Raw genomic sequence first — 17,459 nt, 5'->3', positions numbered from 1 at the left:
AGTCATGTCATGCAAGTACAGTAAACTTTGAATATTTTGCAGTATGGAAATTTTCCCAAATTTGGCATGAAAATGATTGCTTAAAGTCACATCATTTCCATAAATGCTTTGCATCTGATTTGAAGTTCCTCAGAAGAATATTTTCCTTCTCTTTGGCTGTGCACAATTTGACAATATCCCCACTGTCCCCATACAAGTTATCTGAACTATTAAACAGGTAGGCCTGTATATCTCTTGTGTGTACAGATAGTGATTATCATATGATTAATCATAGTGGTTAATCATGTGAAGCTTGCTGTCTGGCATTGTCGAGATGCTTTATAGATTTGTTAGGATGATAGTACAAGATGACAGAGGAGCGCCAGTCGCCATAGTGATTTGTCTACTTTATATGTAAAATAATTCATGTGTATATGCTAAATTTGAAATTACGCATATTTATATTGATTTGTGGTTGTGTGTGTGTGTGTGTGTGTGTTATTCCAAGTTTGGTTGGCAAGGCCCAAAGGCCGTATTGATTTTGATTGCTTTTTTCCAGCCCAGCAATGTAAGAAACATATCGAGGAAAGCCTGACTTTTTGTACCCTTGTATTATATGCCTATTTTGTTTGTTTGTCTGTTGTTTGAACGTTCACTTGTATTGTCTTGCAAATGTCAAATGAATGATAATAATGATAATAATAATAACAGCAATGGCGATGATGACAACAACAACAACAACAACAATAATGATAATGATAACAAGGCAAATGTTTCGTTCACATGGTAGCCGAAAGATTGGGCAGGAATATGTGACTCAATGAGGTCGCTCCCCGTAGAGCGAGACCATGTAGGCTAACTTGAGGTATCCACATTGCCATGTCATTACATTGATTCACTGGTATTCCAACAGTCACATTTTTATCATACATTTAGTTTTGCATTTACAATGTTTTTGTAACAATTTATTACTCTTTGTTGATTGCCTCGATTTGAAATATTTACTTAAGGGTTTAGTGATCTGCGCAGTAATCGAGAAAGGAAAATTTTAGGCCTAAGTTACCTTCATGTACAGTTCTTACTAATCAATGCTTGAATATCATGAATGTAAGGTGGTTTTTGTTTGTTTGTTTTTTCGTAAAAAAGGCATTTAGCATAATTACCAATATGTGTTCGGCAGTCAGTCCAAATCATTTGAAAAAAAAAAGAAAAATCGTACCTATAATAGAAAAATGTAGTCCACTAAAAGCCAGGTCTTTAGTTTGAAACCGTTCATCACTCCTCACCACGTACATCTTCAGGTGACAACTGATGTGATAAACCCTGAAAATATGTTGATGAGCAAATACAAGGAATATCAATTTTGCAAAACATACCAGGTGAGAAAAGGTAATAATAATATCTTTGACCTTGATTCAAGACTAAGTTTCATCAGCTGTCATTGTAGCATACTACTACTACAGCATGCATTGTCTGTTTACGTACGGACAACACACAAAAAACATTGGTCAGTGTCTACGGAATGGGGAGAAAGCGCGAGACGAGACAGAGAGCTGACGTACTGAGAGGTATGTGAACAATACAGCCTGCACATTTACGTGAGGGTTTCAAATCTAAATATCAGGTGTATAGATTTATTTTGTCTGCAACTTCCCTTTGTGTGAGTTATGATCATATAATCATAAAGAAGACAGATGTTTGAGTCTTTGTCTTTGAGAGACTGCGCTTGTGCCCTCGCCCCGCCGAAGTGTTGCCCGTCAGTGTTGGTGTTCAGCGGCGCTGGTGCACGGTGTGTGTGGTAGCTGGTAGGGTAAGCTTCAGTACAGTGGCTAACAGACGAGTGCAGTGATGTGTGATTTGAAGTCTATTCTCCAAAAATCGGAGTGAATAAGTTTTCCCAATTTTGCCGAATTCGTAATTTTCAGGACTTTGTGAATAATTCGTGCTATTTTTTCCCGGAATTTCATCCTCTGAGTACGGAGTTTTAGAGCCACCAAAAAAAAAAAAAAAAAAAAAAAAAAAAAAAGCATCCTGTGATAGATCAACCAACCCTCCTGGCCCCATTTCATAAAAAGTTGATACGATAGCAACTCTTGTTGGAATGGCAATTGTCATGGTAACAGCAAGAATCAAGCTTCCTGATTGGTTGTTGCTATGGGAAGTTGCCATTCCAGCAAGAGTTGACATCCTAACATCTTTTATGAAATGGGGCCCAGAGTCCTACCTCCTCTGCTCTGCTTGCAGACGACAGGTTTTTGAAATACAGTGGAGTACCATACTTGCCAACATTTTCATTTGAGAAAGCGGTAGAATCCAGGATGCCTATGCGAGCAGCGCTAGCTTGAATGCTAATGAAATCTTTCAAAAGCGGTAGTCTACTGCCAAATGCGGTAGAATTGGCAAGTAAAGAAGTATGGAGTACCTGATGTGTATGGTAGCCCTACTACATATCAACCACCCTTATTGAAACCGACCGCGTATAATTCGCGCACTGAACACTTAATACGCACTTCTCTGCGCGCAAAGCACATAAAAATGGATTGGCTTTGAATGTAGATTAGGATGGTGTGGGAAAACGCGATAATTCACTCTTCATTAATGGTTTTAATCAAGGACAAAATTTCGAATGAATATTTTCACCGAATCGTAATGACAGCACAATGTAATGTCTATGGAAGTTTCTAAAAGGCTTCTAAAAAGCTTCGTACAACACGGTGTTCAATACAACTTGGTTTACGTGCATTGTCAATGCAAAATCAGCGGTCGATCCTAAAAACGCGATTTACCGCGGGGAGCTGAAACGAGGCCACGCAAGTTCGTCGGCGATATTTTTGCACTGAAACTTCGAATCGAAAAGGGAACAACGGCATTTGATAGAGCTGGATTTTCTCAATCACGTAGGTCAAGTTTTTTACGTGAATTTCAGTGTTAAATATTCTTATCAAGCAAATAAACATTAGGCGGTCGATTAGTAGTAGGTCCAACCCTACCTGCGGCTTGGTATGCCATTAACTATACACAGCCCAGTCGCCGCTGTACATACGTAGCGCAACAGGGCTGTACCAGCGAAGCTCCAAACACGAAGAGGGTCTAACGATCGCATGCGATCGGATTGAATTTTGATACTTTAGATCATTTTTTTGTCACTTCAAACTCATCTGACGAACAAAATGATAATGAGACTTCATATCTATATGCTATGAATATTGAAATTTAGATTTAATAACTTACCTAAAATGATGGTTATATGCAGCATGTGTGAACGGTTCACGAACGGTACATCGTCTTTCACGCCAGGCCATATCCAATATCCGGGAGGTCACATGATCTGAATGCCCTTTCAAAAGGTCGCGTTGTCGACCGTGCTGCTACACCAACACTCAAGCAGCGCATCGCACGCACGCAAAAGATTTCCGCAGAGATCAAGGTGCCATTTTGAATTCTGCAACGATGAACCCCGACGATGTTAGGGAATCCGCCAGAAAGTATCATTTTTTGGTTCCACGGACTTATCACGAGGGCTCTCAATGGACTTATGAACCTTCTGTAATACAAGCATGCACTTAAGGTGAGTAACGTTTGGTAACGTGTGCACTGTTTATAAAGAACGTATAAATTTTCATAAGTTTTGTAGTTGTGTTGTGGTTCCCCACTTTGAAGGTGCCCGCTCGCTGGTCAGACGCTGTATTCGCGTAGCTTATTAACAGCGTCTGGTCAGGCTAGGTATGCCATATGCTATGCCCGTAGACCTACACTTAGAAGCGAAGCCCGTGAGGTTGCATACGACAATAGAATTCTAAATCTACAAATGATAGAAGTAGAACGGTCTACTATATACTTTTCTTGTAGTCTTGTACAAAATGTAAATTACTAAATAAACATCTCCTAGGTCTAGATGTAGACTACTATTACAGTACAAATTTGTAGTTCTAGCCCTGTAACGTCACAATTAAAACCTGTAGAGTGTAAGCCGATGACCAGTGATGGTGATCATTTTATATGGAATGACAATGGCAATGTTTGCGCTTTAACCCTTTCATAATTGTATCCTTATTCATTCTAATGTTAGAGTGCAGAATGTAGCAGAAGGAATGCCTCAATTTGAAATGCTGACGTGAGCTACATGTGGCAAAATCTATGGAGAAATATGAGTCCTGTGAGTACAAGTGTGACAGCTATTTTGGAGGTAAGTATGACATACAAGATAGACTCTACTCAACTATGGAGGGCAAGGAATATAAAAGTATGCTGGCTTGAAAATTAACAAGTTTATTGACCTTGCGGCGTCCATCCGACCTTCTGATAAAGTGAATGATGATACATTTCAAATATTTCTGATCTGATTAAATCAGAGAAGACAACACACCAAGTTCATGTGGATGTGTAAGCTCAGGACACTATGCTGATGAAACCATGCAGATTAAGATTGAGAAGCGATATGTCATCTTTAACTCAAGATATTTTTCGAAAGGTGAGGATGCATGTGGTTTTAGGCCTTTGAAATAAAGATAAATGTCTTGAAACAAAACCCCTTCTATCATGTAGTCTAAATGTTACAATGCAACATAGATGCCCAATCTTTCTCTCTTTTTTCTTCAGTTTTGACATTTAAGTGAAGCAAACAAATCATGAATGTGATAGAATACATTTTGAATTTTAATGGACAAGTTTTAATGGAATGAAACAGCAAATACTTGTTGCAGTAATTCCAGTGGCTGTTCCTTGGAAGCTATTCTCATGGTTGGTCATTCGGATATTTTGCAGTGAAGTGAAACAAACACACTATTGGCCTATTTTTTTAGATGAAATTGTCAACTTTTCTTGTATAATTAGCTTTTTTATTTTGTGAAATTCCATGAAACTGTCAGATATGGTCTGTCTTTGCATTTCTGCTAACCACAAGAAATTTGATGTTGTTTATAAATAACAAAAGAGAATGGTAGATCGAGAACTCTAAATGCCAAAGCTGTATCGTGTGGTCTGGTTAACAAATGATATTATTTGCTTTGGAAAAAAAAAAAAATGTTCAAATTTATACCTAATTTGAATGATTGGCCATCTGCCGGGATAATAATGATATTGGTATGTCATCTGGTAATTTGAATTATTGGCCAACAGGGATAATAATGACATTGGTATATGCGTTGTATGTCACCTGGCAAAGATACTATATGTGCCAAACATATGGACTGTTAAGTTTCTTAAATACAACTTGTATAATGTAAATGAAGCTTCACCCTGAATGTAATTTTCGTGTCTGTGTTTGTTTGTTTGTTTTTTTTTTTTTTGAGAATTATTTTCATCCTTTTGATAACCCTGAGATATATGTCTTTCCTGATCTAGGTTGTAGAGTTCATCCTCCCAGCTAAGACAGGGAGATGGGGTAGCAAGCATTCTATTCATGAGGTAGATGTTTGCATCAATAGACTACAGGATTCAGATGGAGAAGCGGCAGGCATGTGTGATCTCCAAAGTAAGTGTCTTACCCGGGCTGCTGATACAGTAGCAGAAACTGGAGAGTGGCTTTGCAATTTAAGCATCACAAAAGAACTGGAATACAGTGCACTCCCGTTACAACGAACACGGTTATAACGAAATTTCGTTATAACGAAGTAAATCTTCTGGTCCCAAAATTATCACCATTAAAGTCTATGGTACAAAATTCGCTTATAACGAACACGGTTATAGCGAAATTTCCGTTATAACGAAGTCTTTTCCGAGTGCCACAGACAAAGAAAAACAAAAGAAATGTGCTCCGTTATAACGAAATGCGAATTGCTTTCGAAAATACGTAGCGGAACAACCATATATAGCGTCCCTGCATGAGTGAACGCTTCACATCACTGTGTGTTCGCTCCTTGTGTCACGCACAGTTTCTGAGGGGAACTTGCGTTTATTATTGTAATACAGTTATCCCATCACATTTCATATAGCTTTTCAGTGTATGATGAGTATTCAGCAAACAGAATATGATATATATGTGATTTTCTTGTTTTCGTTATATATTGTATTTGTTCGGTTATAACGAAATTTCGTTATAACGAAAGAAAACTGCCGGTCCCGAGCATTTCGTTATAACGGGAGTGCACTGTATTGTGATGTATCATGATTGTAAGAAGTTTGGAAGACAAGATTTCTGTACAGCTTCATATTTGATAGTTGATTAATGACATACCAATAATTTGCATGCAAAATATACCTGCACATTGTGCATAGATGATGATAATTTCCGTGTTTATGTTCTCCGTTGTATACATGGTATTCAGCCATTTTGTTAATAACCCTATCATAACTTGTATTCTTCACATCAGAGGTAAAAAAAAAAAAACATAAACAAAAAAAAAAAACAAGCCAGTCAAACCAAAGTTAGACAAATCCCAAAATAACCAAAACTGCACAAGTGCACAGAAGGAGACAATATACATTGGATGTAGTGAGAGTAGGAATGACATTTAATTTGGAAGTGCTTGTTATATATGCATGATATAAACCCCGCGCAAATTATGTGATATAGTTTGCTCTCTGCCTACCTTTTGATCTCCCACAATCTATGTTTTACTTTGCAGTCTCTGCATACGGACCAGGGGTGGTGTCATTGCGGAGTGAAGACCTCATTGGTGAGATGTAATGAATGGTAGTTACCGGTAGATTTAGTTTAATCTGGCATGGTAGCCTTCAATTTAGTCCTGTTGAAGCACCCCACCACTGAAGGAAGCCTTTATAGATCTTTGAATTTTGATACCTGATCTGATATACTGTACTCAAGAATTGCAGTCAGTGATAAATACTGTATGATTTGAACTGGCATGCATAATGACAATGGATAGGTATCACAGAATAATTTCACCAGAGTCATCATGGTATATGATTTTTAATGCTGACCTTGCTTCAACAATACTGTCAGATATATTCTAATTGTTAAAACAGAGCTTTCTCTCTCAAAGAAGAGAGAAATTGAATTAAAAAAAAAAATGTATGTCATTGATCTACTGACATTTGACACTTCAAGTATGATATGCTGACTTTTGATTCAGCACAAATATTGTGTTTCATTCATAACTGTAGTACATGGCATATCATGGTATAATCATTTTGATGGAGCCATTCCCCTTGGTATTGCGCAGAATATGGAATGATGGGTGTCAAATTTGGAGAAAATGCAATATGTTCTATGAATTCACTTTGCAATGAGTCCAAGTCCATCCTCAGACTGTGTAAATCTGATTCATGTAATTGTGAGTGTAATCGGAAAAGTACCTGCCTTATGCAAGCTATTGTAACAGAGTCTGTTGGCTGTTTTTTACAAGGATTGCATAACTAGCTGTTGCAGAGGCACACCAAGTTATCTTCACTAGATATGAAATTAATTGTCAGGTCACATGGAAGTTTGCTACACTAAAGAGGAATATCCAGTCTTTAGTATGTGTATAACCAATGGCATTGCACTTATGTGATGATTATTTTTTAAAAAGTAACGAAAATCTGTAGTGAAACCTTTTAGTTGTGGCACAATTCCATTTAATATCTTTTTAGTCATGTATAATATATGTTGAAAGAGGACAAAAATTTTCGTTACTGAAGTCTTGTTTCCTTCATTCTCTATCATGATATTTTTTCCAATCCAGAGTGCTGTCCAGACTTACTGTCTCTGAGGTGTGAAGGGAGGTGTCCAAGTTCGGAAGTTACTGCCGGCTCTCCTATCAGTTGTGTCTTGAAAACCCAATCTTGCTGCCTGTCCTCAATCATCGAGACTGAAGGGGGAATCCCTGAGGTCACTGTGAAATCCACACCTTCCAGCACTGAGATTGTACGTCCAGAATTCACTGTGTCATTGCAGGTAACTTTCACTGAGATAACTGCCTTTGACTGATACACAGGGGCGGATCCAGGAGTTCTGTGAAGGGGAGGCGCCTTTACAAAATTAAAGGGGGCGCACCTGCCCCCCCCCCCCATTTTGTTCTTTTTATTTCTTTTGTTTTAACAAAAAATAAATGAGGGGGCTCATGCCTGGTGCGCCCCCCTCTGGATCCGCCACTGGATACACTACAACATTATTAGTGCACCTGAGCCAAAGGCTCAAGTAAGCATTGTTATCATTCATCATCTGGTATCTGGCATATGCTGTGCTTAAACTTTTTACATTTTAAGCTTCTTCTTGAAATCCCAATAACAGTTTTTCACCAATATTGGCATGTAGCATTCCTAGGGTGATAAAATCTCAATTTGTTCAAATGGGCACCATGCCCAACTCCTCATGGGTCCCCAAATTAAGGAGTCTTAAAAATCTCCTTCTCTAGAACCAGAAGTGATAAAGCTAAGCTAGTGCAATGAGTTATTACAGTAAGTTAGTACATGAGGAACAATAGAGCAAATTGGGGCCCAGTTTTCACATTATCATCTTCTTTAAGATGCATGGACAGATTTTCACCAAACTTGATAGCCATTATCAATATGATGATAGGGTTTGTGTTAGTACAAATTGGCACCATTGCCCACTTGAGGGCCCCAGGGACACAACATTCCGTGGTGGGTGGGGGGAATTAAGAAATCTGTACAAATACTCTCGAGAACCAGAAGTGATAAGCTAAGATATTATTATCAGTAAGTATATTAGTGATTGTTGTTAAAAGCTTGTTTATGGTAGATCCAAGGAACTAGACATACACTGAGTAAATACATTGGTGAGTGTAATTCCAAGTTTGTTTATGGCAGATGCAGGGGTGGCCCCATTGGGGTCGGGACCAAATACAGGAGAGTAAAATCTTAAAAAGTATTGGCAAGTTACAAACATAGTTCTCTGTAAAACAGATTTGTTAGGTCCTCATGAATATTTAGTAGTATGAGAAGAAAATATGTGAGTGCTCCTGATCTTCAAAATTAAAAGAAATGACAGTATTTTTAGAACATGACTGATAAAACCCCTTTAATTGTAATTCTCCGGAGTACCAGTAGATATTTTTCCCCTTTTCATCACCTCATTCATAAAGTCTTGAGACCTAATGTAAATCGTGTTTTTGTCTTTATTTTGCTCACTCATAAAGTACTGAGGCCTAGTGTAAATCATGTTGTTGTTGTGTTTGTTTGGTTTTTTGTGTGTGTCTTTTTCATCAATATTTCATATCAGAGGAGTGCATTTTGACATAGTGTTCAAAGCACAGATGAATCCCCCCATTTTGACTTGTTCAGTATTTAAGACAATTCTTTTTATGTATTCAGTTGGGTATTGCTTTCTGGGTAGTTCACGCTGTGCTTCAAATATTGTGTTGAAACACTTGTACAGAGATGACTTTAGCATGAAGCCTTAGCTGGTATGCTGCCCTCTTGCGATTGAAACTCTGCAAGTTTCAAGATCATGTGGTGAATACTGCAGTGTCTTAAAAGTGTCTGTCAATTTGGCATGACGACACATGCAGAGGAAAAAAATGATAATGCAGTCATCTTTGTTTAATTTAGACTAAAATGAATGGGATCACCACCTCAACAAAACAGTATCAACATTTTCAAAGCACACTTTCAGCCTTTGAATGGAAGAGAAATTGAATAAAGATGAATTTCTCGTCAGATATTCATAAAAAATATGAACTATGCATGAAGTTTGCCTTACTGGAGTAAGAAAATGTTGAAAGTGAAATTAAATGTAGCAAAGAGTAGTAACAAAGAATTTCCCAGTCCTGGAGACTGTGTGTGTCAAGAATATGCAACAGCTGAGGATTTAATTTGGACAATGCATCATGTAAGCCACTAATACAATGAGCCTACCTTAGCCTAAACTTTGTCCCCAACATTGGCCAGCCACAAAATTGTATACTCTCCAATGTTAGAAAAAAGTGGCTTTATTGTAGAACAACTGGCAGATTGATGATCCATCCAAATTTTAGGGTCCGATATTAACACAAGAAACTGACAAAATGAATAAGTCATCCATGAAGTGGCTTGATGTATTGCTTGAAGGTGATGTGTATTGTACATAACAATAAAGTAGTAATATGATGAATAGCCAAAGGTCATATTCCTAAGTCATTTTACTTCAGTGATTGCGACAGTATAGAGTCTGTAACATCTGTCTTCCTCATAGAAATTGCGTTTGCATCAATCGATTCTCAATAAAAATAAAAGAATATTGGCAGTGATGTAACAGTACTTTAAAAACAATGCTATCAACTCGTAAATCTTTATGATCGTATGTATGTCTTCTACCTAGTATATATTCATACACCGCGTAATATCAATTTATTTTGTTGTTAATGTTCTTTTCTGTGTAGTGCCATGGTCCAGCATCCCAGCTCAGGGTGGTTATGGAGCAACTTCAACCTCTTGTATACAAGTATAAAATAGTCCACCCCATGGTAGGTCTGTCTTAAAGCCGTTTCATTGCTTTCAGTAGAAAATATGCAACTTGGATTTGGAAGTCATGAAGATCGATTAAGTAGGATACTGGGTGGTCTACAAGTACAAAGAAGTCCATAGCATGGTTATGTGTATCTCACAGGGATATAATTGAAAGCACTATCACTGACAGTAAATGCCTCATTAATTAAATGTGTTGGCAAGTTTAAATAGGTTAAATGTTTGTTGTTGTGGTTTTTTTTAGGACTTCTGTGCGAGTCATTGATATTTGACAGAATATGATGTGCCACAAAAGTATCCAGGCCTTGTTGCATTCCATCATTAACAATGAAAATGTAATACAAAGATATATTACATGTAGTTTTTCATTATAATGTGATGACATTTCCATAGTTACAATGTACAAATGTACTTAAGTGAATAGACTTTCTTCAGCCTTGTATTTTCTATTTCTGTCTTTTCCAAGGTTGTGTTCCAGCTTTTGTCATGTTTTGAAGACAGTGCCAAGCAATTTGAGCTCAGGTGAGAGCAAATATTCAGTTTCATGTGATTCCCACCCCTCCCCCCCCCCCCCACACACACACACACACATTATTTTTTTAGTTTGTTTGAGAAATAATGAAGCCATAAAATATTGAGGTCTTTTCCACTCAAACATGGAGATCAGCTCTTCATGGACAGGCACTGCCAGTGTTAACAAGAGCTTGAGAAATGAGGCTGAATAGAGTTCATTTCTAGTAATGCTGTAATTATTTTCCAAGTGTAAAAAAGTGGACCATGGGAGATTATTTGTTCAGAAATTACTGCCATAAAATGTGTGTACACAATCATGCAGTGATGAAAGGTAGGCTCATTTGATGTTCTGCAGCATTCACCAGCTCAGATATTGGTGTTGGTGGGGGATGGAGATTGATGGACACAGTAAACGTACGGAGAAACAGAGAATATGACACAAAACAATTACAGGTAAACAGGTTATTTGTTATGTAATATGTCTGCATTCATCATGTGCAGTATCTCCACTCCTTAGAGGAGCCCTTTTGCTAGCTGCCACCACACCATGCTTTAACAACTTCATATCCTGTGGGAGCCCAGTCTAACCCCGCATGGCAGGTCTCATGATGGTAAGGTGTTATGCCTTCGAGACACAGCGGTATCGTGTCAGATGGAACTGAAACCCACAATCTCATGATCCCTAGTCAAGCATTTACCTGTCGACCATGACACCATGACACCTCTAGAGGCAGCAGGGGTTTAACAGTAGTTGTAAAAGCAATGCATGCATCTTTATCAGTAACGATACTAATACTAGAGATTGTGGCAGTAGTAAAAGGAGTAATTGAGGTACTGGTAAGAGCAGGAGTAGATGAAGTAATTGCTGTGGTTCTTGCTGTAGAAGGACTAGTAGTTATCTGAGTTTTAGCAGCTGAAGCCTTTGTACCCAATTGTAGATCACAATGTGCTGCAGCAGTGATTATAAGAGATGTCGGTGAAGTAGTCGTGGAAGTTGTAGAAGTGGCAATAGCTGTGTTGATAATGTTTATGACAGCAGCAGGGGCAGCTTTAGGATGCCTGTAGGTGTGGTTAGCCATGTACCTGTTGTACTGTTCCCACCCAAGTCACTTCCACCTTAGTCACCCCCACTCATCTTGTGTAGTGCGGCCGCGCCTGAGCCGAGCAACCACTGAAACCACAACGAAACTTAGGAAGTCTTTTCAAAATCTGACACGTACGCCTGCACCTTGGCCAAGCGGATAGCATCATGTGTGACACACCAAGGTGGTAAACACGGCAAACACTGACATCAGTGAAATGAAATTTTCATCTAGGGAAAGGTAACATCGTGCCTATTTTGTCAGGCCATCTGGGTCAAAAATAAAAGCATCCCAGGGTCCTGTCTATGGGAAGACTGCCAATGTAGACTTAAAGACATCTTTGAACTGTCAGGCAATTCTTGCTATTGCATACACCAATAACTGTAAAAACTCAAACAGCGGCGGCGCTATTTAATTTCCGTAACAGTGAGTCAACAACACAGTGTGAGCTCTTTGTTCTAGACGAAAACCACAAAGCACTATCTCTATCTTGAAACTACAATAGTTTTTTGTAGATTTTCTTAGCAACTATTACATGTTGGGAAAAGAAATATCAACTGCAAGCTCTGAAAATGCCTTTTTATTATGAAGTGACAATGTTTTAGTCATGATAATAAGGGGAAAATTAAATGTGATTACTACCTATACGCTCTGCCATGCCTGCTGCACAGTACTTTCATTAAAAAAAAAAAACAAACAGACAAATAAACGAACAAGAGGATATTCAGTTGACTACTTGCATTCAGAATTGGTCAGTATTGGTCCACAATACCATCCCATCTTATGTATATTTGAAGTTGTAATCAGATTCCATATTTTGTGGAACAAATTAAACTTTAAACTTCCATAAATATTGTATTTATGTGCAGTTTTAGGAATGAACAGTATTAATTATAGTCAATTGCACATGAAGTGGCATACTTCACTCTTACCTAATACAGTCAAACCTGTCTATAGCGGCCACCCACAGGAGATGAAAAAGTGGCTGCTGGAGACATGTGGCCGCTATAGACAGGGTCGTTAACATGACTTTTCTCTTGGGGGCATTGTGTTTAGTGATCGCATATGGCAGGTGACTGCTATAGACAGTGGTCGCTATAGACAGGTTTTAATGTACTAGTATTTTATGTAGGGGATCACACAGAACTAAAGATTTAAATGTTCCTGAAGCCCTGTAAATGTCAAGTGTAGAAAAAAAAAATAAAAATGATTACAGCAGTGAGGGTGTTTAGCAAAGACGTGATGCGATGACATTAGATTATGGATGTGTTATGTTTGTTCAGTGCTGATGTGTACATCCTGATAGCAAAATCAGATACCTTATTTGTTTTTTGTTTGTGTGATATAATGCCGTCTATGAGGAAGTATTTAACACATTTGGCAGAGTTAGAAGTTCATTCATGAAGACAGTCCTCACAGTGTAGGAATTCAGCTACTCTGTGCATGAATAACTGAAAAGAACTTCCATACTTATGGGCTCAACAGAATAGTTCTTCATCTCAAAGCCAAACCATGTTAACCCATTAGTCACTGAAACCCCCGAAACGCCCGTCCATTTTTATATATACGTGTAGTTTTATACTTTACCATTTCTTTTGTTTTCATATAGAATATATGTTTATATAATTTAAAAGAGGTCAAAGGTTATAAAAGTGTGTCAGAATTCTGTGACTCACCATTCTCTTGGTAAAGTCTTAAAGGGTGTGTACAGTTCTGGTCGGGGTGAGGATTTAGCTTTTAACGTTTTGCGAGATATTCAGAAACCACTCTATGAGATGTCAAAGAGCATACAATTCTAAGGGGTATCAAAAGTTTATTTGATGAAAATCGGTTTTGAAATGTCTAGGATATCCAAAAACAAGGTGAAACAAAGAGATCCTAATAAAGTTGGGGCATGTCGTCTTTTATTATTATCACTTTTGGGGATATCTCAGCCATTTGAAAACCAATTTTCATCAAATAAACGTTGAATCCATCTGAAAATCACATGCTCCTTCATATTTCATAAGAGGTTTCTCATTATCTCACTTAGGAATGTTCAAAACATAAATCCCCACCTCAACCACTACTGTACAGTCCCTTTAATAGGTTTTCAAATAAACATAACTTAAAGTAGACAAAATGAACACGGAGTGAACTATTTCACGTCATTTAGAAAGTTGTCGAAATGAGAGCAATTATAGTGCTGTACCTTCCAGGAAACCATAGGCCATGATGTGCAGAATCTTCAGTTGCTAAAAGGTTAAGTCATATCTTCAGATGTATGTCTGTAAGGCATATAAAGTCTTCGGGCCCATCTCACTTGATACTGACACAATTGATTTTTTTTTTTTCATTCATTTTTTAAATTTGTTTCTGTGACAGACTTAAAAGGAAATGATACCTTATCGTTTTCTCTCATATCAATGTGATTAAGGATGTCAGCTTCTTTAGTGAGTAAGTTGGAAATACGTCCAGTATGAACTTAGGCTTGACACGATTGATTTTTGTTTTCATTTCATTCTTGAATTCATCCCCTTGACAGACTTGAAAGGAAGCCATACATTACTGTTTCCTCTCATATTAACGTGATCGTGGATGTCAGCTTCTTTCTTGGGTGAGTAAGAAATCAGTTCACCATGAGCTTTGGTTTCCTGTTTGTCTCATTGTATTTGTATTTGGTATCTTTTTCTCTCTTTTTCTCCCCTTTCGTTTGTCTTACCAAACCAGACTGTGGTTTTCAGGTCAGGTAAAGCTCATATGAGTCAACTGTAGTTGGGTGGATTACAGATGATGGAGGCTTGTTGCATCGTTGCAAAGCATTTTAACTTAAATTTTACTCCTTTTTTCAGGTTGCCTTTAATAAGTGGGATAAAATTGAATAAACACTGAAAGCTTTATGCACTGAAAAAAAAGAAGAAGTTGTGATTTTTAAACATTAATATGTTGACACAAAACAATAATTGTTTGGTCGCAAACTAATTTGCAAATTAGAAGAGGTCATGATGTCATCCTCCATGACCTGCACACATATCTTCACTGAAGTTTCTGTTATATTCAAATGTGAAATTGAGAAGCAGGATTTATGTCCTTTGTGCAAAATAATTCAAGAGTTGTAATTGTACAATGAAATTACTTGCTGCCTTTTTGAAAAAAAACAACAACTCATGATCTGTTTTAATATTTGTAATGTACCAACTTTCTTTTGTATTATCCAATTTAAAAGAAAAAAAAAAAAGCATGGTAATGAAGGAGATTTTATATAAATCTGCTTTTATAGTTTGATTATGGAAAAGGGTGGTTTAAAGGAATTTGTTTAATAATTTTGCTGAACTGTTGTAACTAAGATTCTTCTTGTTTTGGTGTTCTCATGAATAAGTTTGATTTATGTGACAAACATTATATTCATTTTTTTTTTCACTGTTTGCTGGGTTGTTTTGTTTTCTTTTCTTTTCTTTCTTTTTTTATTTTGTAGAGTAACTGTGGAACATGGAGTAAGTAGCCAGAAAAATTGTGTTACATAACAACACTGGATATGAAATATGTTTGCGGAGTAACAAAATCTGCACATTTGTATAGGCAAATTCAATGGAAAGTGCAATCATTTGTCAAATGCAATGTTAAAAAGACCAGTAAAATACAATTTTTCAGACTGCCAGTGCCTGATTTGTGGAACATGTAATAGGTTTTTAGGTACTTTTATCACTTCCAAATCATTTGCAATAAATTTTGGAACAATTCAACTCCTCTATGATATATCTACCCCTTCCAAAAGAAAAAAAATATATATAATGGAGATGCTAAATCTGCACAATGTCGTGTTAGTACCTGACACTGCTCCAATCCTGAAAGTTTCCATTGTGCCATGTGCTTGCTAATTGTTATGTTTGATTAGTAATCTGCAATTCAAATCAAACATGGTAACGTATTGTCACATGTAGTTTTGACAGTATATTTTTCTTTGTGATATTTTTTGTTATGATATTTTATAATAGCTATTTTCTGATGGCACCTTAACTGAGTCAGATGTGTTTCCTTCTCATCTGTGAATAGTTTCTAGCACTCCTTCCTTTTAAATCTTGATCCTAAATAGCCAGTTGCTCATATTGATTTGTCCTTATTGTGCGATATACATTGTATGGTCAGCCACACAAGAGCTATGTCATGTAATTGGTGTTACAGACTCTGCTAACAATATTAGTACTCTTTCACACTTTGACAGGTCAAAAATTTTGTTGTAGATGCTGTAGAGCATTTTCTGTTATTTACCTTTATTCTTGACACTGTTTCAGATTTGAATGTTACTAATCCTTGTTATTCAATCATTGGTTTATTGAGTTACAGTTGTTCTGAACTATTGACCCCTGCATGGTATTATCAAACACAAACTTGCGAGGCCTGGTCCATCTAACATCCTTGGTAAGAAAACATAGTGGCATGCTGCCCTCTTTGGCAATATTTTTGGAAGGGATTTCTCTGTCACAAGAGATGCAAGTAGACCAAGATTATCAATGTTTATTAGGGTAGGAATGCAGGTCAGTTCCAGGCAAGGATGAACCTGTTTGTTGGATTTGTATTTTTGAATGTGCTTTCCTGAATATAACAAGTTGTCATTATCATCAGTCCTATAGATGCATTGTTGAAAGCTGTCGAACTGAATGTGTTATTGGGATTGGTGATTTTGATATGAACACAAAAACTAGACTTCTTTCCCTGCAAAGGACTGAAAAATAACATTAATGTTGATGTTCGATAATGGTGCGTTTGGAATATTTTTGGCTACTAATGACAACCTCTTAGTTACAGCTCGTTACAGTCAGCAGGCTAAGTTTTTTATATAGCCACTCTCAAAGTCAGGATGGGCAGATTGTGCATTGCTGGCTTTTTGAGATGAAAAAAATGCTAATTAAAGAAATGTTTGAAGGTGCTGGCCTAAGCTAAGGTTTTTGCTTAACAAAAGTCTTCTTTATTTGATAGCTGTTTTGTTTACTTTGTTTGTAATTTATTTCTTTGTTTGCCTTTGTGCCTAGATTCATATTTACCAGTTTATTACTTACTAGAATGGTAGTAATGTCTGGAAGACAAAAATTGTGGAAAAATATAGATACAGCACAACACCTTAGCAACATGGTGTTTGGGACTTGATGAGGTTAAATTGTGACTGTAGGGGTCTTGGCTCCTCCCCAATACTTTTTACAAAGCATCATTATACAACAGTGGACTTTACCTGGAAAAGCGAGACATGTTTTTGATTTTTGCCTGTCTGCATTATTTTTCTCTTCACGCCACACAAGCACCTCCCCAAAAGGCTGCAGCTGTGCAAATCGTCAACATGCATACACACCCATTCACAAAAACACACAGGGAACAACAACCATGAAGTAGAGCACAGGTAGTACACAGGAATTTTGCACAGTCAAATCATTGCCAGAAATGGTGGTAGGTGGTTGCGTATCATTCAGTGCTCTGTCAGTACTCTTTGAAGCATGTTGCGTTCAGATCTTTCAGTGTAAGACCACTTGCCATATGTCAATGTTACATAATCATGCACCATCTGTA

At 37.3% G+C, this 17,459-nt stretch overlaps 1 protein-coding gene across 4 annotated transcripts in view; it reads left to right on the top strand.

Moving 5' to 3' along the window:
* The first annotated feature begins 1,482 nt into the window (after positions 1 to 1,482).
* LOC140233439 (uncharacterized) overlaps positions 1,483 to 17,459 on the top strand; it is a 93,240-nt gene continuing 77,263 nt past the window's right edge. For 3 of the 4 annotated variants that reach the window (XM_072313578.1, XM_072313570.1, XM_072313554.1), the window contains exons 1-7: positions 4,350 to 4,450; positions 5,323 to 5,452; positions 6,546 to 6,596; positions 7,605 to 7,816; positions 10,242 to 10,325; positions 10,793 to 10,848; positions 14,446 to 14,517. In XM_072313578.1, the coding sequence (XP_072169679.1) occupies positions 4,379 to 4,450; positions 5,323 to 5,452; positions 6,546 to 6,596; positions 7,605 to 7,816; positions 10,242 to 10,325; positions 10,793 to 10,848; positions 14,446 to 14,517 (677 nt within the window). In that variant the 5' untranslated portion in view covers positions 4,350 to 4,378. Of the gene's footprint in view, positions 1,548 to 4,048; positions 4,166 to 4,349; positions 4,451 to 5,322; positions 5,453 to 6,545; positions 6,597 to 7,604; positions 7,817 to 10,241; positions 10,326 to 10,792; positions 10,849 to 14,445; positions 14,518 to 17,459 lie in introns of those variants that run through there. The other variant, XM_072313562.1, reaches the window with a different exon arrangement.

This window comes from Diadema setosum, chromosome 1 (genome assembly GCF_964275005.1).
Source record: "Diadema setosum chromosome 1, eeDiaSeto1, whole genome shotgun sequence".
Classification (NCBI taxonomy): Eukaryota; Metazoa; Echinodermata; class Echinoidea; order Diadematoida; family Diadematidae; genus Diadema; species Diadema setosum.
Note: the sequence above shows the minus strand (reverse complement) of the source record. Positions and strands in the feature narration are given on the sequence as shown.